This window comes from Strigops habroptila, chromosome 2 (genome assembly GCF_004027225.2).
Source record: "Strigops habroptila isolate Jane chromosome 2, bStrHab1.2.pri, whole genome shotgun sequence".
NCBI lineage: Eukaryota > Metazoa > Chordata > Aves > Psittaciformes > Psittacidae > Strigops > Strigops habroptila.
Window position 1 is genome coordinate 61,993,368 of NC_044278.2, and position 23,653 is coordinate 62,017,020.

The 23,653-nt window shown below is 38.0% G+C and overlaps 1 protein-coding gene across 2 annotated transcripts; it reads right to left on the reverse strand.

The window, feature by feature from the left end:
• Positions 1 to 1,109: 1,109 nt before the first annotated feature.
• CDC16 (cell division cycle 16) lies at positions 1,110 to 23,653 on the reverse strand. Of its 2 annotated transcripts, none has more exons than XM_030473774.1 (18): positions 23,487 to 23,653; positions 21,351 to 21,405; positions 20,320 to 20,417; positions 19,774 to 19,812; positions 18,871 to 19,011; positions 16,855 to 17,014; positions 16,119 to 16,213; positions 15,356 to 15,489; positions 13,624 to 13,703; positions 10,567 to 10,616; positions 9,795 to 9,868; positions 8,835 to 8,960; positions 7,913 to 8,065; positions 6,887 to 6,950; positions 6,514 to 6,575; positions 4,302 to 4,437; positions 3,514 to 3,604; positions 1,110 to 2,398 (listed from the first exon to the last, which is right to left on the reverse strand). In XM_030473774.1, exons 1-18 carry the CDS (start codon positions 23,532 to 23,534, stop codon positions 2,133 to 2,135), a joined length of 1,872 nt encoding a protein of 623 aa, XP_030329634.1. In that variant the 5' UTR covers positions 23,535 to 23,653; the 3' UTR covers positions 1,110 to 2,132. The 2 variants fall into 2 exon arrangements, with proteins under 2 accessions (XP_030329634.1, XP_030329642.1); XM_030473782.1 differs by having other exon boundaries at positions 21,351 to 21,402; positions 23,487 to 23,620.

Genomic DNA, 23,653 nt, shown 5'->3' on the forward strand with positions numbered 1-23,653 from the left:
AAACTTCATTGCTCTTAAAACACAGACTCTTCCCCTGGCTTTTCCTCACTCACTACCCTTGAACTGTGAAGTGCAGGTGGATCTAGAACTTGAATTCATATTCAGTAATGCACGGGCAGGTAGAAAACAGCCAATACTTTGGATTCAAAGTACATAGCCTGCATCAATACAATGAAGTCTCCGTGATCCAGATGGGGATTCATGAGAGCACTATCAGGAAGAGAGTCAAAGAATGAAGACATAGGCACAGCAAATAAGTCTGTCAGCACAGCAAGCAACTAAGATGGCAAAAACAGGAAAAAGGGAAATTAGCATTTTGGTCCACTAGCAGCTATCTCAGATTGGCTAATGAGAGTCCTTGGATAAATGAAGGCCTTCCCACCTAGCAATTTCTTCCAAGTGGTCTCTACTAACCGTAGGATTCAGAACCTGGGCACTGAGAACTCAAGGAGCCACGAGACAGATGTAGTGGGATGAAAAACAGTAGTTTATATTTTCCAGTTTATGCAAAACTCCATACAAAATTAAAAAAAAACCCAAAACACTCCAAAGTTTACAATTTCAGGCCATCCTTTGATACCTACTTCATGGCAAAAGTAAACATCGTCTTAAAGTTAACAGGACCGTTAAGAAAGATGGACTGCTGGAAATTAAACAGACAGCAACGCTTCAGTACAGGTACTTGCCTTCATCCCTTGTCTCCTCTTAGTTACATAAAGTGCCATAAAAAAGTATAGGAAATGTTCCAGGAATTGCACTAGTATGCCAGGGTTTTTTATACCTTGCCCCAATAAAGTGGACTAAAATTATATCACAATAACCAAACATGCATGTTATGCTAAAAGTGTAACTGAAAATACATATGTAAATGTTAACGCAAATATGCTGTGATAGAGTGTAGAAATTACATTTTAGATCAATGATTTTACTTTGCTGACTAAAACAAATAATTTTTGTCTTTCATGAAAAAATCTTTGACTACAGAAAAATTGCTAGTTCTTGAGTTCTGAAGTACTTCACACTGAGGCCTGGCCTGCTTCACTTCAAGAAATCTAAACGTTAAATGCCAATACTTATCTGGAAGTCACGGAAGAAAATATTATGACAGCTTGTAGCATTAAGTTTTTAATTTTAAGCCCCACACAGTGACATACGTGGAAAAGGCAAGAAGGGAAAAAAATGACACAGAATACGTTCAACATTCATGTTAAGGCAGCAGACAGACCTGTCCTGTTTAGTAGATAGACAAGTCACTGCTGCTGTTTCAGAGGCATATGTTTTCCTTCTTCATTTTTTCAGTGAACCAATGACATTTAAAAGTACCACACTTCAGAGGCTTGTAAAAAGAGTGCATGTGTATTATTCAGTTAACCCTTTGCATTGCCAGAACAGCTGTGTGTGAAGAGAGTGACTGTGGTGCCTATGGTAGTACACTGTGGCTTACAACTTTCTTATGATGCTAATTGTAAGACTGATCTTAATGTTTAACACCACTCGTATTTGTGGTTTAGTCAGCTTCCCAAAAAAAGTTTTCAAGTGATCTTTCAGTTATACAATAGATAATTGAAATTAATAACTAGGAGAAAGTATAACAAAGTACATGCTTTGTCACCAGTTTAATGTACGCCAAATTAAGAGTCAAATGATGGAAACCCATTGAAATTGCTCCTTAAGTGAATACATATTTATGAAGTAGCATGTATAAAACTTCATGGATTTTTGTTTATTTACTGAGAATGCATTCTGCACAGACAGGATGAAAACTCAGAAGCCACAATATTACTATATTAGACTGGCTATTCAATTTAACAACATTGTGAACAGTTCCGTCTTAAGTACTATTTTTAAGCCTTCACAGTCTTACTGACGACAGACAGATCAGTAAACAGTTTAAAAAAAAAAAGTGAATTTATTTTTTACTTCATCTTGTATGATTAATTTTGTAGAAACAGTCCATCACCTATACTTTTTAATCATCCTTAAGGCAAGCATTATTTCTCCGGTGTTAAGTACAGAGTAGCAGTTCGGATTCATATAAAAATAGTAAATTCTTGAAAGTAGAACACAAAATAACAAAAATGCTAAAACAAACATACATTTCGACAAAATGAGCTCTGTATCGGCATTTATGGTCACGTGCTATGGTCTGACATTGATGTTTCTAACATCATGTCACTTTCATTCATTTCAATCTCAAATGTTTCTTCCAGTGGGCGGCTGGTATCTGTACTTTTCCTTTGATGTGATGTCTCTAATGTTACTATGCCACTTTCATCCAGAGTTTGTCTTTCTATGTCGAATTCTCTGAAATCCCAGGGAGGTGAAATTATGTTCTTTAATGTCTTCATTGTGTGTACATCAAAGTCGTAACATCTTAATTTGTCTTTGATCTCTGTTCCTAGGAAAACAGTCAAACCGTTAGTTTATTCTAAATGAGCATTCCCCAAAATGTATGCCAAAGAACCTATCATCCAGAAACTACTGATTTTCTGCTTTCAGACCAAAAGGGAGCTCTCACTGCTTAATGACTGAAACTGATAGAGCTGTTCTGAAAAAATCCAGCAGCCCCCTTTCTGAAAAAAGCACAATATAAGAGGTACAACTCTGATTCAAATTTCTGTTATGAGAAGTAATTGCCAATTCACTTCACAATTCTCTAAGAGGTTTTTTTGCTGACTTAAGTTGCACACAGCACGGTTTGCATTAACACATATCACACAGCTGCACAGTTCATCCAGGTGTGTTAACTGGCTACATATTGATAATATTGAGAAGAAACATATGGTTCAATCATGCAAAAAAATCTGCAGGAAAAGCAATAGGTCACACAAATAGATGGCTTTTACTGGCTTCAGCCTCATTAACATGCTTGACAGGACATCAGCTGCATTCATTACAGATAAATCACTATGTTCAATGAAGCAGAAATAGGTTTTTTGGGGGGAGAGAAAGCTTTCAAAGAATATTTCCAGCTGTGGCAATATGACATATTACTGTTAGGAAGCACTTTTTTTTTTTTTTTACCACATGTAAAGCTGTACTTTTGGAGGCAGAAGAATTTATTCTGTCTCCACAGAGCAGAGCTGACATGGTGAAAATGACTTGCCCATCTCTCTTTACAGCAGTGTTTGCATTAGTGCTCCAATTTTCTAACTCCACATTTCTATTTCATTTTTCCCCCCTCTTTGGTTTCTAAGCTGCCACAAATCAGTATTTTCTATAAAAGAAACCCATCATCACCTCCCATGGTAAAGTGCTTCCTTTCTTTATACTGGTAAAAATTTACTGTTGTGATGTTTACAAAAAACAGTGGTCAGCTGCAATTGCTGGTAAATTCTGACTCAATTAACCATTAAAAAAAACCAACCAAGCAATAAAAAACCCCCAACCAAACAAAAACATACTCTACTTTGTAAATTAACTAGGTAATGGTAGACAGTCTTTCTTGACTAAAAATAAGGCTCCTCTCAAAGGACTTGATGACTTTAAAAGTCACATAAGTGAAAGACTTACCAATGTAGGCTTCAGAATCACCAATATACATTTCTATGCAATGTCCAAGCATTGTGACTGAAAATGTGTCATCTCTCCTAAGACCAAGGGCCTATTAAAAAAACAGCAGAAAGTATTCAGTAGCAGATAACACCATTTACATCTTCAGTCCACAATGGTGCTGAGTTTGTTGTTTTGTTGCTCAACAATGCTATCAGAGCAGTGCCTTCACTGTAAAAGCAAAACATTGCACAAACAAAGTAATATTGTTCTGTGAACTGGCTGAAGTAGTAATCAAGCAAAGCACAAAAACAAAACCAGAAACACATATCGAATCACAGAATCACAGAATGGTTTGGGTTGGAAAGGACCTTAAAATCATCTAGTTCCAACGCCCCTGACATCAGCAGGGACACCTTCTACTAGACCAGATTGCTCAAAGCCCTGTCCAGCCTGGCCTCAATTCCATGTCCCTGGAAGTGTTCAAGGCCGGGTATATACGTATGTGTACAGAGAGAGAATCATTCACAAACCATGAAGTATAACATATGTTGCACTTTAAAATTCTACTTCGAGGCATAGGTTGGAAGTATTTAAAGTTATTTCAGCTGCATGAAAAGTTTATGCACATAAAATGCATATGACAATTATAATATTCAATTAATTTGTAACAAAGAAGGATCCAAGTACTAAGTTTTCCAGGAAAGTGGCCAGTTTTTATTTCATCAGTAGAAAACTTAGGAAGATTTTTATGAAACAGTAAGTAACAGCATCTGTGACCAGCACTTTAATTTAAACCAGTTACATACCGTATGAAAATAGTCGATGGCACTTTCAAAATTGCCCATTAGACTGTGTATGTAGCCAATGGCAGAATAAGTAGAAGCATTTTGAGGAATTAATACTAGAGCCTGGCGATGGTATTCCAGTGCTTCTTCGTATTTCCTGTTAGGGTTAAATACAGAAGATATATTAGTAAGCTGCAGAGTGAAAGGTGTCTTTCTAGTATTGTACTGGTGTTTTCCTTATCTCAGTGGCACACAGTCCTGCAAGAACTTCAAAGTCATTGCTTCATACTCTGAACATAACAGAATGCACTAAAGACTTGTGGTATTGACAGTTTTCTTCCTCAGTGTAATTGAGAAATCATTGTTCCCTTTGTGGAGCAAAACAGCTGCCTACAGCCAGGCCCCATTTGGAGATGATCTTAGCAATTTGATATGGTAAGTTGCTTTAAAAGTTTAATGCAGCTCATCGTAACATTAGCTTTCCTTCTGTAGCTTTCATTTTCCTCCCCCGGGGAGCAGAGGAGCAATACAAGACTAAATCACTCATTGTGCAAAGTGAGAAAAGCTCTCTGGGCAGAAATTTCACAACCCTTACGTGCTGCATACACTGGCACTTCTATCACTTCTATTTTGCTAGTCTCTATCAGAAGAAAGGTTTACACATACACATACACATTCATTCTTTCAAATACCAGCCACCCTTCCTTTGAAAATTATCCATTAATGAGACTGCTTATTGCATTTGTTATTTTATAAAGCGAGGATTAAGTGTACATTATGGCATTACTCTGAGAAACTGACACATTTGACATCCTAGTTCTGACTTGTTAAAGATGGCAATTGTCTATGCAGAAGAAATTTTAATGTCTATAGTTAGAATGAAATTATGCAAACAGCAACACATGAAGTTGTCAGAGGGCATTAAGTAACAATTGAGGCAGAAAAATTATGCAACTGTTTGCTTGCACCACAAACCTTTCTCATGATGCGAATGTCATTTACCTGTCCAGTTAACTACCACTGTACTTTAATATGCTGCTTTCAAATTTCAACCCCAGAATACTAGTGAGTAGACATATATCCAGTGCGTTTTTTCATATAATGATGTAATTTATTACGAACACTACTAAATTAGTTACTAAAGAATTTTTTAAGTTCTCAAAGCACATGTACAGCTGCCTAAATTCCCATCTTGCTTGAAAGATGCTTTACAATCATGTGGAAATACATTAGGCTGGGTTTCTGAACCTGAACAAATAACACAATGCAAGTTGTCCTAAGTGTGATGTAAGCAGTTACCAACTTATTGTGCACATTAAAAAAAAAAAAAAGACAAAAGGAATAATAACTGAAACGAGTATTTAAAAAAAACCCTGCAATTATACTTATGAATAGATTCCAGCAGCAGTGCCTTTTGTTTGATCTTGGCAGAAGGAATAACTATTATACATCCGTATTTCATAATGAAAATGAAGACTAATTGGCAACTCAACACAAAGCAATTACTACCAAAGCATAAATACAACTTGTATCTACCATAATCACATTCTCATTAGGAGCTTTGAAACAAAAATTACAGTATGCACCAATTTGACAATTAAAACCATGACACTAAAAAGAAAGATATGGTACTGATTAAACAAAAGAAAACACTGGCTAAAATCAGATTAAGGTAATTAAAGAGAAAACAGTTCTCTATGTTAAAACTGTTAGATCTTGTGCATGCACTTTGCACTTTCTTTTTCTCTTCATTGAATGGAAATATGACACAGTTCTGTTCTCACAACCCATAAAGTAACACTTTCTTGCTGTGTTAATGTCACTGAGTCTTTTTCTTCAATAAAAACCCCACAGGCACTGAACCGAGCAATTAATCAGCACAAACCCCATTTTATGTTAATTAAATCAGTGGACATACTCAAGCATGTCAGGCCTGGGACAGCAGCCAGTTAGAATTCACACCCATACTAGGATCTAAAAGCTCTACCTAATAATAACCAACTGTTAAGGAAAGGCTTTTACATTAAGTACTTTAAGATGCATGTAGTAAACTGGATATAAGGAGCAATTAACGTATTTATCTTCACAAGCTGATGTAGGGAGTCTTGTTCCTATAGGATACTTCTACTCTGCTCTCATGTGGTACATAATCTTGATATAAATGAGAAGCAAGCCTAGACAAAACATTTGTGCAGTATTCCAGGTAAATGAAGCTTCAGTATGCTCTGCTTACTTGAGTTTTCTGCAGACATGTCCTAAGTTGTTCAATAAAGGCTCCCACTTATCCACTGTCACCTGCAAAATAAAAGAGCAATTCAAGTGACTGCAGCTTCCCAGACTGTAACTGAATGTTATGCTTAATTTATTGTAATTTCATATAGAAACATATTTTTTGCCTTTTCCTGTAGCACTGAAGATAAACCGCGATGGTTCTCATCTAAAACCCCAACATACTCCATTACAAGTAAATGGTCCAACTTTTAAAGTCAAATTTATATTTTATTGCTTCTATCTTAAAATAAGCATAGCATATTTTGTCACAAGATATTGCAGAATTTCCTGGAGTTTTACACATTTGTGAATGTGAATGTTATTAGGAAAAATACCTCATTTCCAATAGCTTTGATTTTTTCCAGTGCATCAAGAAACCACTTTTCTGCAGTTTTCCAGCTAAGAATTCAGGAGGTGGAGGAAAGAAAAGTAAATTAGTGAAGAGTTTTCATTAGTGGCATAAGAAAACTGTTTTACAAGGAACAGTTCTTTAACATTATTTCGTCATATGAGTGAAATTAGATGTAAAAACTAATTTACGTTTGGCTATACGGTGCATGTGCTCCTAAGAGCTAACAAGACAAAGTTACAAATCAGAAGCAAACTGAGAATATTCACTAAACACATCTTAGATCTGTTAGGGTTTTTTCCCCAGAATATTTCAGGAGATTTGGAATCTCCTGAGCTGACAAAACATTTTGCTGTACAAAATTTTATAGCATGTGTCTCACTGCACACTTGTGTGTGCAGACAGATGATAGATGCCTTTTCAAGGCATGCAGCTACACAGTGAAAGGCACACACAAGATGATGATCATAGAATGTGTTGGAAGGGACCTTAAATATCATCGAGTTCCAACCCCCCTGCCACGGGCAGGGACACCTTCCACCAGACCAGGCTGCTCAAAGCCCCATCCAGCCTGGCCTTGAACACTGCCAGGGATGGGGCAGCCACAGCTTCTCTGGGCAACCTGTGCCAGTGTCTCACCACCCTCACAGTAAAGAACTTCTTCCTAATATCTAATATAAATCTGTCCTCTTTTAAAGCCATTCCCCCTTGTCCTGCCACTAGATGCCCTTGTAAAAAGTCCCTCTCCAGATTTCTTTTAGGCCTCTTTAAGTATTGGAAGGTATGAGGTACTGGTAATCAATCTCTGCAAGTTCCTCAAGCATTAAATTTTTTCCTCATTAGAACTTAAACAACAAATAACAATGTAGAAATCAAGGGTTTAGGGTAAACAACATTCGAGAACCAAAAGAAACTATAGTTCAATGTAAGTACTTTAGCAGATATATTGGCACATTACACTTCAGGATAATCCGTATTTAAGATTGTATTTAATTGTATTTTGCAAGCTTACTCTCCATTTTGAAATGCAACCACTCCAACTTCATGCATAACAAAAGGATCTTCAGGTGCAATACTTAAAGCTTGGCTGAAAAACCTTTCAGCTAACTTTGAGTTGTTGGTCAAACCATATTCCAGTCCAATATAGAGCATTGGCAAATGACACCTAAAAAAAAAAAACCAAACAAAAAACCAAACCACAATAAAACAAACATCCGCTTATCAGGAATGGCATCACAAACTATAAAGAAATGCTGTGTTTGCATATCTTTATGTACATCCAAGTAAAAGCTGTTTTAAATGGACTGTTAACCTAAGGGGCAATTTAAGACTTTACATCTTTGTTAGTTATTGACTAACTCTGACTAAAAATTTGAACTCCAACACATAATTGTAACGTGCATCTGGAATCACATTTTCTCAATGCTTAAGTTAATTCTGAGCGGTTTTTTTGACGCGTTTCCCTCATATATTTGATTTACAAATAGAATATTGAAGAAGTAGTAACTAAAGGGATTACATTTACCATTAACTACAATGAAATACAGTAGTTTTATATGCAGCATGCCCATGATTAGTCTGCGACTCATTTTACAACCTCCTCCACAGCATGAAACAGCTGTTCAAGATATTACTATACAGCAGTTTATGACCTGGTGTGACAAACATGATTCACAAATTTCAGAGAACTTTCAGGTCGAACACAGATTACTTGAATATAAAGCTTGACTTTAGAATTTACAAAAATCACAACAGTAATCACAAATAATGCAGTTAAATGTAGATGATGAAATTATTTGGGTTTTTTTTCTCCTTTGTTCTCTACCAGGTAACTGTTAAAAATGTGTTCCTACTATTTGAAGGGATATAGATGAATATTCTACACTATTTACAGATTAATTTTTATATTCCTGAATATGACATTTTTGACATACCCTTTCATAAGCTGTGCAGCTGTGAAGTACGCAGCCATTGCTTGGTCATGCTCACTCTCAACTGCAAATGAATGTCCATAAGCTATCCACGCAGGCCCGTAGGTTCGCTCAAGTGTAGTAGCTTTGCTAAAAACAAGAGCAAGTCACAAGCAAACACATCTGAAATTAAACTTCATCTGCTCCAGATGACTATTTACATAGCAATGATAGGCCACACAGGTATCTATTAAAATAATCTTCTGTTATGACCAGTGGTAAACAAAGTTAATTTTAAAAGTTCAAACTATTTAGCACTTCAAAGTATCAAGTATTTTCAAGAATTCACTGTATTATTTCTGTTGCTGTTCATGGACAGCAGGAATTATTTGATAGTAGTGAACAGGAACAACAATATAATAAGTGAATTGGGCAAATTATAAAAAGCATTTCTAGCTATACGTTTCAAAATAAATATATTCTATCATATAGATATAAATATATAAATATTTTCTATCACATACAGAAGACCTACAGGAAAGGGTGTTGGACTGACTGACCAACCAGTCCAAGGTTGCTTGCGCAAAAAGAACGACAGCCAAATGTCAGAATGTTCTATCTAATTCTTCCCTTTAAGACCTGAAGCTGGGAGACTGCCTGAGTGTCCTTAAACTAAGAACTGAGGCTTGATTACCTAGCTGTAGTAAGCTTGACAGCACGAGCGAACGCAGGACTACACCTGCCCGTAACAGAAAGGTGACCGCCAAAAGAGATACCACATAGGTCTGTCATTTTAAAAGTATCTAGATGGATGAGGTCTAAATTACTGTATCAAGAAAAGGGTATCAACAAAGGAACTATTTTAGTAGTCACCAGTTTATTGAGGCTACTGTTTATGAGTTTTCAATCAGTGGTGAACATGAAATATTTATTTAGCAAGTGAGCAACAGATTCACTATGGAAAAACAGAAAGATAAAATTTACCTGAGATATCTTCTGGCATGTTCATTTTTGTGGCCAACCATGAGGTAGTAGCATCCTACTGCAAACCACGACACCTATGCATTAAAATCAAAATAGAGTATTAGATATATCACACTGATTTTAGTGAAACATCACCATAAGTGACGCAAACCAGAGGAACAGATTATAATTAGAAGTTAGGAACATTTTCACTGAAATCAGAGTAAGCTCTTCAAATTATTTGATATTATAGACAAGCTAAAACTGTTGGCATGTGCATCTCTAACCGGGTTTGTTCAGCCTCATGAAGAGAGCCCTAAGTGGAAAGCTTATTGCTGTCTTCAATTATCTAATGGGAGGGAACACAGACAGCAGAGGCAGACTCTTCTCCAAGGTGCAGTGATAGGATGGGAGGCAATGGGTACAAGTTGCAACCCTGAAAATTCAGACTGAGTAAAAGGAAAACAATTTTCACCACGAAGGTGATTAAACATTGGAAAAGTTTGCCCAGAGAGCCACAGACATTTATGGAATTCTGTGGCATTTGTTTTAAATTATTATTCAAAGTGAGTACTTCACATTGAGTATATTTTACATGTACTTTGTTTTAGATAAAAACCCTTCATAAAAGAAAATTCCAATGCATAGAAAATAAAAGCAGTAAACCCTTTTTACTACCTCCACCCAGAAACAGATATTGAATTTTGTGGCTCAAACTGACAGTTGCATTACAACTTTTATCTGCTTTCACCTAGAAAAAGCTACCTGGCAATGAAAGCTTAGAACAACTTACAGGATTATTTGGGTACAAGTCCACCAGTTTGTGAGAAAGATAGAAAAGCTCTACATAGTGGGAGGAAAAAAGAAAAGAAAATTAAAATGTGCTAAAACATGAAGATATTTCAAACCCTTAAGCTTTCTATATAAAATCTCCTGAACATCTAATGTTATTAATACGTAAGTGAACAAAAATGTTTTCTGTTGCATGGTAATGCTTCAAGCTGCCTCAAAATAGATTCAGTTTTGCGATTAACTAAAACCAAACAAACCAACCCCATCAGTCTTCACAGCACATAAATAAGCAGCTATACATCCCACCCCTCAAGAATTCCACAACAGCTTAGCTCATGAACATATATTCAAATAAATGCATGTAGTATTACACTTGCATGTATCTTGTCCAGACAAAACACTATTGAACTTCCTACATTCGAAAGGTCTAACATACTGGCTAGATCAGTTTCGAAGCACAATCCTGTACATTAATATGCTGAATGTAGGACAAAAGCAAATAAATTATTATATTGTTTGCAATAATTCTCCATGAGTACTTTTCTAATTAAAATATTAACTCTAGTTATTAGAATAACTACAGATTTTGCAGGAACAGCAGAAGCAATCAGATGCAGGATTACAATTCTGTTGCCTATGCAATTTCAAAGGAAATAGCATTATGGTACAGTCTTACTTCAGTCCCTGGGAAGGTTATGGAGTGAATCCTCCTGGGGGCTATCACAAGACAAATGAAGCACATGACCGGGAAAAGCCAGCACGGATTCACCAGAAGCAAATTGTGCTTGACAAACCTGACTGCCTTCTATGACAAAGTAACCTGCTCAGATGATGCAGGACAAGCAGTGGACACTGTCTACCTGGATTTCTCCAAGGCTTTCGATACAGTTTCCCACAGCCTCTGCCTGGAAGCCGTGACGTGTCACGGTCTTGACAAGTGGTCTGTGTGGTAGGTGAGGAACTGGCTGACAGGCTGCACCCAGAAGGTGGTGGCAAATAGCTCCTTTTCAAACTAGTCACTAGTGGGGTCCTCCAGGGATTAATAGTGGGCTGAACACTGTTCAGTGTCTTCACTGAACTGGATGAAGTTTGCCGATGATACCAAACCAACTGGGGAAGTGGACACTTTGGAAGGGAGAGTCATCCTGCAGGAAGGCCTGCGTAGGTTGGAAAAGCAGGCTAACAAGAACCTTATGAAGTTCAACAAGAACAAATGTAACATCTTGCACCTACGTAAACACAATGCAGGAGTGCGGCACAGGCTCGGATCTACCTGGCTAGCAAGAAGCTTTGTGAAAGGGACCTCAGGGTCCTGGTGGCCAGCAAGCTCAATATTACTGAACAGTGTGCTCCTGTGGCAAAGAAAGCCAATGGGAAGCTGGGTTACATCAACAAGGGCTTCAATCAGCAGAGATAAAGATGTCATTGTCCCTGTCAGTGCTTGTCAGGCCACACCTGGAATACCATGCTCAGTTTTGGTCCCCACTATGCAAAAAAAGAGGTGGACAGGGCGGAGGGGGTCCAGAGAAGGGCCAAAAAGATGACCAAAGGTCTGGGAAGCCTGCCATGAGGAAAGGCTGAGAGAAGTGGGTCTGCTCAGCCTTGAGAAAAGAAGGCTCAGGGGAGACATTACCACCATGTTCCAGTATTCAGAGGGTGGCTAGAAATAATATGGAGGCTTCCTTCTTACAAGGAGTCACATGGAAAAAGAGGAGGGGCAGTGACTACAAGTTACTCCTTAGGAGATTACAGCTGGACACAAGAGGAAAAGTTTTTTACAATGGGAACAATCAACCATTGGAATAATCGCCCCAGGAAAAGTGGTAGATTTCCCAATACTGGACACTTCTGAGATTTGTCTGGACAGGGTGCTGGGACATCCTGTCTACGCTGTGCTTTTGCCAAGAAAGGTTGGACCAGATGATCATTGGGGTCCCTTCCAACCTGGTATTCTATGATTCTATGATAAAATTTCTATTTCTTCAGAGTACAGTGTTCTTAAATTGATGAATTTGTCCTGGAGTGCTTTGCATAAATTCTTGGCTTCAGAAAAAATCAAATATGAAAACTGGTTTACAAAATACCAACTTATTTACAAAATGATTCTCAAGGTAGGCTTAAAAGAAAAAAAACAGTACTGGCCACATTTTCAGATGTAGTTAACTGTAACCGAAAAGTACATTTGCTAAACATTGAGAAGTACTGCTATACCTAATGACCTATTTGCGTACATACAATGCACCATCCTTTAAGAGACTGTAAATCATATGAGCTCCTTTGCTCTATTTTCCAATTGGTTTTAAAGACATTCAAGCTCCTCACGTGATTTGGATGATTTTATGCATTCTGAAATGAGAAAAAGCCATCCCAGCTGCAAGTAAGCTATTCTTTTAATTCCAACAAAGATGCTGCATGATTACTAACTTATTTGAACTAAAAAGAGGCCTTCACAACAACAATCTAGATTTTTTTCTAATATGGAATAAGCATACCTACCTAAGCATACACACTGCTGAAAAGGTCCTTCTAGTTTTAATTGATGTATTTTATTGCTGAGCAGAAAAAGTACACCTAGATACTCCGTGAAGATCACCTCAAACCAGAAATCAAACAGCAAAAATTCTCCGTTGCCCAGAGAAGCTGTGGCTGCCCCATCCCTGGCAGTGTTCAAGGCCAGGTTAGATGGGACTTGGAGCAACCTGCTCTAGTAGAAGGTGTCCCTGCCCATGGCAGGGAGTTGGGTCCCTTCTAACCCGAACCATTCTACAATATGAAGCAGTGTAGCTCACTAACTAACTGGCTACATAGCCCAGTGCGTAAGAGATAGCACTCAATCATTAATGAATAAAGACTCTTTGCACTACTTCTCCCCCCCAAACAGCTCTGAAACGCCCTTCTTTTCCAGGTACCACTGTTCTCCTGAAACTGCAGGTAGGAATTAAAATAGATGCAATTTTTAAAATGGTATCTAAGGGAGTTTCTTGGCATCCTTAATTATTTTTTAAAATTGAATCTTTACAATTTTCTTTTGACCCATATTAAATGTTGTGTTTCTTACCATTTGCTTTGTTAAGCTCCACAAGCGTCCCTATATGCACAGGTAAACAATTTGCATGGAAAGGATCTTTTTCCATTACTCTAAAAAATAAAAAAATAAATAAAAAATCTGCAATGCACATTTCCAAAATTGTAATGTGTTATAAGCAAGCTGCTTTTATAGTATGTAATGGTCCAGTTAACTACCACTTCAGGCACTGGGAAACTCTTTGTGACTAGAAAGTAACTATTAACAGCATAATAAAAGCTATCTTGAGACCAGAAAAATAACTATTACTATAGCTTAACAAAAGAGAGTAACAGAAATCTCTGGCAAGCTGAATACACAATTGGAAAAACAGAATACAATGCACATTTTTTTGCAGGTCACTTTATCTTTTCCATGCATTTGACAGAAACTTTCAAGCAGTAGTCCTCAACTTTCTGAGCTTAACACTAAGCAGTATGCCTTAGGAAACGTATTTAGCTCAGTTTTAATTTTTTATTTCCTGTGGCATTCAGAAATGGAAGACAAGACAGTCTGCAGGACATGGCATGTAGGCATGTGCCTTTCCTGTAAGCATTTGGTGAACTAAGCAGAAAAAACCAGATGTCTTGAACTCCTGAACAATCTCTTAAATCAGAGGTACAACATTACGACTCTATTCTCCAAGAAGTACACCTTGGAACAGTTAAAAGTTTAGTTGACATTTTTAATAGTTCAAAGTACTTCAAATGAAAAGTATCAAAGAACATATAAACAAGTATATTAAATCCTCTCTTGAAAGGAGTCTAAAACTTTGAAGTTATATGGACTTCTCAGACTCTCATTTCCAAGCTCTGGCATCTAGGATAGCCTTCTCCTTAGGAGACATTAACTCCTGCCGCTTTCTGCTAGACAAGGTGTGGCATTTAAGTTTCAGAAACAAAAATATAATAGTATAATTTTATTTACTTAATTGGAGTAATTTATTTCAACAGGATCATGATTTTACTGAGATGTTTAAACTCACCCTGAGAGTCAGCATTCTCTACAGCCTTCCCAAAAATCTTGCCTGTACTGGGCTCCATGGGATATTCTATGTAGTTATGACTTGTTTCAACTAAGAAAAAGCTGTACTATTAAAAATAAAAACAACCAAAACCCCCTTCCATTTTATTATACTAATATTCTGAGACTATGCATTACTTAACAAAAATACAGTTTTCTTAAAAAGGTAGTTGTCAGGCCAGCAGAAAAAACAGCTCCACAACCATATGTTCAGATTTACAGTAGTTGAGAAGCAATCCATGTTGTTGTTCTGACCCATCTGGCAACCAAGCAGCAGTGTATACCTGGGCTACGTAACAACTGAGACACAAAAAGTGGCATATTAAAATGAACGTAACTTTTAATCAGCCAGAGAAATTGTACTTCCTAACTAACCAACTGATCCAAACCTCTTCACTCTGAAGACCAAAGAAGAAGTAGGTAGAGAGAACACAGAAATCAAAGTACAAGAGTAAGGATGGATGAAGGGAAGTGCAGCACACTGCTGATTAACTGGACTTTTAGTTTGGATACTTCTGCTACATACCACAAAAATAATGCGTCTTGCCAGACACAAACTACACATTTTAACTTCCTTAAATCTTTCTATCAAATTGCAATGTATATCAGTGCATAGAACAATGATATTCACTGTAAATCCAGGCCTAATTATTATACTTCACCATATGAGAAGAAAACCCTCAAAGTTGCTTTGTATACTTACACTGAAGTAAGCTTGTAACACATTTTGAAGTCACAGTTATAATAATGTCTTTCAGCTAAGGATACTACCACATCCAGGTTTTCCTGAAGACCGTCTACTGATTCAGGAATCAGCGTTTCACTGGGTTTATTATACTGAAAGACATAAGAAACAACATGTGAAACAACCACCAATCTAAAATCAGAGGGTATATAAGTATTAGCATTTGTAATTCTAGAAAAATATTTAAGAAGTATTAAGCTTCTTAAAATTCTTAGTTTTAAACTGAAACATAAAACTAAATTTTTTGGGTAATGTTTCTTTATAATGTACTTGAAAGTTCATTTAGAACATGAAAGATGCTTTCCATTGTCAGTAGTATAAGTGTAGGCTGTAGAAATGAATACCGAGCAATATATAGCTGACTTTCAGTGCTCTCATTATCTTTGGAAAAACGTAGTCTGGAATAATGTTGGTATATCCTAGTATTTTTGGGTATCTGACACTTTGCCTACCTTATTGATGTTCTTTTTCCTCACTTAGAAGTTTTTCAAGAAATAAAGCTAAAAATCAGAATTTCAAGTTGTCACCATACCAGAAAATAAGTACACAGAACTGTTATACTACCCCCATAAAGTGATATCTACTGCATCATAAATTCTGAAGTAACCAAAACTACAAAGCCCTTATTTATTCCAGTGTTCAGAATAAACTGAATCCAAGAAAATTTACACCTGAAGTCAAGACTTTCAATCTCCAGCTTTTCAGTTAGTTTGGGGTTTACCTTTTTCAATTTATTCTCAAATAAAAAGTGAAGCAGTTCTTGTTCTTCTTCTGTACATTGTCTACTAAGAGGTAGAGATTCAAGAAGTTCTTTTTCTGTGGAATTAAAAAAGAAATTTAAGTGATCATATTACAGAAGAAATAGCAAGATCCAACATTTTAAGGACTTAGAGATGCAAATAATTTTGATGCTCATCCTGAATCAAGGAAGATTACAGTACAGATACACTAAACCAGATAATACTAGTAATTATGGAAATAAACTATTTAATTCTTAGTTTTTCCTTCCGCACTTTTTATGTTAATTAAGATGGCTCTAACACACCACTATTTTTAATTTACTCTACATTCCAAATGTTATCACTCGGAATGCTATACTAACCACTGCCTACTAAAATTAAGCAAACACCAGTAGGGTTTTGTGATTTCAAAGCCTCTGAAATTGAGAACACAGGAAAAATGTTTAGGCTGGGCAGAGAGCATGGGAGCTTCCAGAGCTAACAAACAGGACAGCTGGGTTACTTTGTTTCTTTTCATTCTTAGCACTGCAAGACTGGAAAATACAGTTCAAATGTAAATTTGAGTGGATTATGATTTTCACTCATTTCGTACATTTTCTATTCTGAACATTTTAAAGCCTGTTACTTATAGTATTGCTTTAATTATTATCCAGGAAAAAGGCATATTGAGAAAGCAGCTAAATTTTACTTGTATTTGAGAAATACTGCTATCCAGACCTTCTTGTGCCGTCAGCATATGGTGCGATGTTAAAAGATCAAATGCTTCAAAGCAGTAAACATCAAGCTTCAAGGCCTCTTTGTAGCTGTATGTTGCTAGGGTTCTGTTATCCAAAGCATCATAGATCTTCCCTCGCAAAAGGCATATAGAGCTCTTGATCTGGTGGAAAAGCAGGGCTGGAGGTCAAAGACTGAATCAATGTTTGTAATTTGGTTTTGAGCACAAATCAAATGGGCTCCCTGAAAAGTAAAAAGCATTTCATGTATGACAGAACCTGGTTTTCTAGTGCTGTCTTTACATAAAATATTGTCTCTACTATCTCAAAAAGTCAAATGAATGCTCTGCCAGGTTATCTACTGCCAAACAAACACATGCTTGAAGTAAGCAGGACAGATCTTTTCTACTTCCGGCATCCAGCTCTCTGATATTGAGTTGTAAGCTAATTAGAGTAAATTCTCTTCATACTCAATATGGGGAAATAGTCACTTCCAAAGGTGATTCACGTCTTTGTTGACTGTGAAACCACGTGTTTCATGCAAGACAAGAATGACTGCAGTACAGATGAATAAGGCCAAATCAATGGACGCAATTACTCTGAGCAGAAAAATACATCCTTCTTTTCAATCCAAGACATAAATGCTTTAGAAATAAAAGTAGTGAATGATCATTATTACCACAGTTAAATTTGTGTTATGATGTCTAATAACTATGATCTTTCAAAACTCCCTAGATGTGTGTTCACATCAGTCAGAAGACCACAGGAGTTACTTGGAGAAAGTTAACACATTAGGTATCTGTATCATTAGACTAACTAGACAGACCAACTCCCTCAGGAACCCACACATCAGAAACAGGATAGCTGCATTAATGACTAATCAACCCCAGGGGGCTGCTGAAGTGGTAATATCGTTAGCAGCTCAGACAGCAGTCATTCCTACTGGAATTAGTGTCTGTGCAGACTAATCAAGATTGAAAAAGCTACAGTCCTAAAGAGATCTGAAATTTCTTGTAGCAGTACCCACTTCAGTAGTTTTCTCCTTTGGCAAACCAAACTCATCCTCACTTTAGTGAGCTACATTATCACAAGCATGTGTGAAGGTAAGGGCTGACGAAGTTGGGGTTTTTGGCTGGGTTTCTGCAGCCAAAATAGATTCCCAGATTAGTTCAATAATCAGCCACCCAAACACCTGGGCCAGAGTACCAAGAATGAATAGCCAAATCTGAAGACTTCTTCCTTTGCTTGCAGTTGTACCTTAAATGTTCCCATTAAGGTGCACCACAGTAACTGTTTAATCCACTTCTCCCTTAAGCCCATTAATACTGGCATTCAAAATCAGTTCACATGGATGATTTAACCCATTTTGCTACTTCAGTCTTACAGGTAAAATGGCATCTGTCAATCACCTTCACTATAGTTTCAGCTAATAAAATTCAGCTCATAACTCCAAAGACTCTTCACAGACTCTTCAGCCTATACATGGTACTGATCCCTTTTAACTGCGCGCCTATGGAGAATTCTTTCATTGAGCTGCAAAAACCTCACCTTCATGTCACGTAATTTTCAAGTGTGATCAAAAAATGTCCCACTGAGAACAACACTTAAGGAACTATTTAATTAAAAATAACTGGAGGAGAAGAAAACTTGCTTTATCATCTCAGAACCTGCAGCCCAATTGAAAGAAATGTTAATTTACATTATCAAGAGTGAAATTGCAGCATAGAGCTTACAGACTCTAAAAACCAATGCTAGATCATGAAATTCCTGCAAAGTGTCTGCAAATAATTTGGTGGAAATCGTTGCAAAGCACCCTTCATCTTTGCAAACCAAGCTTTTTTCATATGGGCAAGCTACCACATGACTTCTGACTGAAAAGAGAACAATTCAGCATTTTTTTAAATCATGTTACCCAAAAAAGAAAGCTTAAACACAGAGTTGCAGATTCATACAGCTGTAAAATCACTTTCTGACTTCACACATTTTGTTTCTCAGTAAGTTGTTGAAAAATGTCACTTACAGAGGACTGTGACATCTCCCAGTCTGTGGTAGAGTCTTTCAATCCACTTTCATCCTTCAAGCACTTTTCAAAAAGCCTTTTGTTAATTGGCTCTTCCATATCAAGAATATCCAGGGCCTGTTGATGCTCTTTTGCAGCATACTAGCCAAACACGTGCATGGAAAAAACAAGGTTGGGATTTGAAACATCTGTACATAAAGCACCAATAGACACAGTGTCACATTTCAACGGCACAGATTATAACAACCAGTGCTCATCAGCGGGTTTGTAACGCGTGCATGTTCTTATTCGGACATGTGTCACTTCACAACTGCAGTCAACTACTTTACTAGTTATTTATAATACGCAGAAAGTAATAAGATTAACACCTACAGAAAAATCTACTGTTCACTATTCTGCAATTACAGAAGCAGACAGGCTTCTAAAAATAGTTAATACAATCATCTTATTCTACATGCAGCACATAATTCTATTTAAAATATCTATATTTAATCTACCAATTGATTCAGTTGTCCTGTGAAAGAACTCATTTTACTATTGAAGTATCACGTTTTCTATAGAAGTATAAAGCTGCTAACTGCATTTATACAACCATAAATCACATCTCCTCTGGTCCAAGCAATTAAAAATGTAAACATGAAGACATGAGACAAAAATGGTTCATGGTCTTTCCTCACAAAATATTAGAGGAGTATTTTCTTTCCTGGAAAAAAGGTCAGTTGGATTTTTTCAGAATAGTACTACGACGGGTAGTCCAGTGACCATACTGAAGGTTTAATAATGAAATTAACTGTCATAAAATTTAAACCTGTCTTTCCAGTGAATACAGGCACCTAATCTTCCCAAGATGCATCTTTTATTTAGTTTAATTTGTTTCCAGCAGTGGTTAAAACGTGTACTCACATGACACCTAGCTGCAAGGTAGCGACATGCTTCATATAACTGAAAGAGAAGTTTCATATGTATTAGTTATAAAGAACATGTTTACTTACACTGCTAAATTCCATTTTGCTCTCTCCTTTTTCAGTTTTATGGCTTCTACATCCCTTTCACCTCCAAAAATCCTTCCTGACCAAAACAACTAAGTCTGTAACACTTTACTATTAAACTCTCAAAGGTCACTTCCTTCACTCTTGCCTTCACCACTCATTAGCAGAGCTGAAGGACAATTTAAACAACTATACCTGAAGTGATACTCCACCTTCCCATACCTGCTGCAGTTACATTCTTGGACCCCATCTCTTTTTTGTGACCCTATCTGGGGACAACAGTTTCAATCTGGCCAATTGAACACTGGGCTGTACTTCATTCAGATAAACTACATCATACATGTTTTTAAATTACTCTTCCCATAAACCTTATTCTTTGATGGTGAATTAGTCACTGTAGTTAGCAAAAGAGGTTTAAAAGTAGAATAAGAGTAGCAAGTCTTTGACTAAAATAGCTTACCTTATCCAACTTACGCGATCGAAGGGCATGTGCTGCCCTATGATACTGAGCTGTCAAGTAAAGACATTGGGCCAACCAGTAGATATCTTGTGGTTCCTCTAAAATAAAAGAACAAATTATAAATCTTTAATTTATAATATATCTTTAAACATACAAAATACTCACTTTTGCTTCACTAGGAAAGTATTCTTCCCCTGTTCTAGCATTCTATTGAGTTACAAAGTTTGGGGTTTTTTTGGTGTGTGTGTGTATATATATATGTATGAACAACGTATAATATCTATCAGTGAGAGATTAAAATGAAAAAATAATCAGATTTTAACTTTAAAGAAATGGGATAGTGATTGCACTGGACAGTGAATACAAAGAACCTCATACTAGAAGTTTGTCATGAAAAGGAGACAACAGTGATACAGATGTAAAAAAAAGCAGCTGCTGTGGGTTACCCTGCCCTTGGATATAGGGCACAAAAAAACAACCTAGAACTGTCTCTCAAAAAATATCAGTGAGAACCTAACAGCAAAAGCAAAAGCACTAGGCTTCTGCAGCTTGAAGTTACGATTGCAGAAGCACAGTTTAGTATGCTCTTACTTTAACGGCAACCAAAGCTTTTGTGGGATCGAACCCCTAGAATCATTTAAAGTGTAAATGGACCATGGCAGTAGGCAGACATAGGCTACTGGCATCAACTCACTCTGTAAATCTGCATTCCACTTGTCACCCAGAGCAACAGTGACTCCTGTAGGAAACCACCATTGCCACTTGTAGCTCTGGGGGTTCTTTCTTTGTTTCTTAAGGTAGCCAAACCCTAAGGTTTGGCCAAACATTAATCTTAACACAGAGTTCAAAAGGGACGGAAGACTGGCCCTGCTCTATTGGGAAAAATGGCATTCCAAGGATCATAGAAAAGCACTCACATAGAAAAGACTCAAAACTTCAATATTTAGACAAACAGCTTAAAAAAAACCCACCAAAAAAGAACACTGTCAGAAAGAAGTTAATCAAAACCAATGTAAAAAGCAACTACTTACCATGAGACAGTGAAGCTACTTTGTCTGCCCAAAACAGGGCACTTTGATACTGCTGCTGTAAAAGCATGATAGAGATAATTAGTATTTATTTAGAGTTAGCTTTCCTGGATTATTTTGAAATACGCTGTACATCATTCACATTTATGTTATGCATGCAGTCACTAATGAATGGCGATTCACATTTGAGATCTTCAGAAGTTCAAAAGATAGTTTAAAAGGTCCAGTTCTGTAACTTCTAAAGGATATCAAAAAGTAATTTGAGGTGGGATTATTTATTTTCAATAAAATGCAGATACCTTTGGCCAAAAGGTATGTGCTACGTAAGTATGGCAACAGATCATTAGTCAATGTGCTATCACTGAAAAAGTAAGAATCTTTCCCTTCCAGATAAAATAAATGCTACATGTTTTAAAAAAGAGAATACTATATATAAAAAAGGACACGAATTACTCCAGGAAACTTCAGCAGCACCATCTCTGATTAAGATATTTTCATTCGCCAGTCAAGATGCTTTCACCTCACACAAATCAAAGTCCCTGGGTGAATTTCCCCTTATTCTTGGATACACAATTTCTCTGGGAACTCTGAAGTTCAGAAGTGGGTGAAATAGAGAAGACTGGTGGCAACTAGAGATCCAACAGAAGCAGAGTTTGCAGGTATATCCCACTAACTCAGCTAAGGTTGCCATCAGATTTGGCGTGCTAGGCAAAACCTCATAGAGTTGGCTAGGAGTATTCTCTGAGAAGATTGGCAGGGGGCTTCTGTCGTTTTTTTTTATCCTTCTCCATGCTATGGGGTATAACATGCTTCCCAGGAGCTGCTGGACATTTAACAGATACCCTGCGACTGCAAGGACTTGCAACACTAGGAGAGCCTGGATCGCTTCTGCTCTTTCCCCACAACGTTACAGTTGTGGAGTTTGCTTACAATCTTAGAGATTGTTTTATGCTTTTGGAGTAGCAGTTTGGCAGACTTTCCAAAATGCACACTGATGGTATTCTAGTACTCACAAAGCATTACACTCCATGACCTAAGCGATCTCTTTTATCCTGCGTTCCCACGTTCCCTAGCGATGGGGATTAAGAGTGAATTTGCCAGGAGAATAATGTAGTTTCAATCTGCACTCCCCCCCCCCCCCCCCAAAAAAAGAAATCCACAAAAAATCCAAAGCAAACTAAGGTTTAAATTACTCTCTCACCGCCACAAAAGGAAGGCATAATCCAGGCCCACAAGGCACTATATGGCTTCTGTTGAGCAGTTTTACAGTACTGTAAACAGACTATGTTCATATTACACAAAGCAGCAGCCCCCTGTTCTCCTGTTCTCCTGATGCCCCTTCCCCAGAACTGCACAAGTGTCTATGCAGCTGCCTAGCACAGCAGCTTGCTTAAGTAGTTTAATTCAAATGAATTAAACAATCAATCAAACCCTAAATCAAACAGAACAATAAAATACACCAAATTAACTTAGGTCTCCAATCAATCTTTCAGTCAGACTTGCTGGCCGCACACACACAAATGTCTGTGCTAACTGAAGGGATGGATTTCTCTCATTAGAGATGCCAGTACCAACTCTCTGAACTAGAAACAGAGCAGCGCTGCTTCATGCTATGCTTAATCTAATTTATTAATGCATATTTCCGGTTGTGTTTTTGTTTGTTTGTTTGCCCTGCAGCAACATAAGTGCTGAATCCATCAGCAAATGAAAACAACCCTGCCCTTCTAATAGCAGTCTGCAGCGTCGCAGGGCATCTCCATTACGATGGACAGCTGTAATAGCCAGGTAAGCATGGCCCGACCTGCACAGCCCGCCAGGGAGGGATCCCGCAAACGCGCCTTCGCTACACAGCGGCGCTGCCGCTTTCATAGCGGGCTTTCCTCCGCCTGCCAACGAGGAAGAGCCATGGACCGCACACATCCCCCCGCCGGAATGAGCCACCCGCCCCAGCCCCCAGCCGAGACCGCTTCCGGCCCACCGCGCTCCGCTCCCGGCCCCGCTCCCTCCCCTGCCAGGGGAAACGGGGCATCACTCCAAAATTACCCCCCTCTCGGCGGCTGCAGAGGCTGGCGCTTGATTATCCCTCCCCGCGGAGGGAACGCCAGCCGCCCCTTCCCCAGCATCTCCTCGCCGCCTCACCTGGTCGATGTACTGCCGCACCCGCTTCCTCAGCCGCTCCAGGTTCATCCTCCCGCGGGGGCCCGGCGGAAGCCGAGGTGGGGCGGCCCAGGCGCCGAGCCCGCCGCGCTGCGAGCTGCCCTCCCGCTCCGCCTCCCGCCCGGCCAGCCGCCCTGCCCGCCGGTGCC

Excerpts from the sequence above, each read along its gene's own strand:
- CDC16 (XM_030473774.1), bottom strand. The coding sequence starts at position 23,534 with ATGAACCTGGAGCGGCTGAGGAAGCGGGTGCGGCAGTACATCGACCAG. Across the intron at positions 20,418-21,350 it reads AGTAGCTTCACTGTCTCATG|AGGAACCACAAGATATCTAC; the intron begins GTAAGTAGTTGC and ends CTTTTATTTTAG. Across the intron at positions 8,961-9,794 it reads CATGCCAGAAGATATCTCAG|CAAAGCTACTACACTTGAGC; the intron begins GTAAATTTTATC and ends TCTTGTTTTTAG.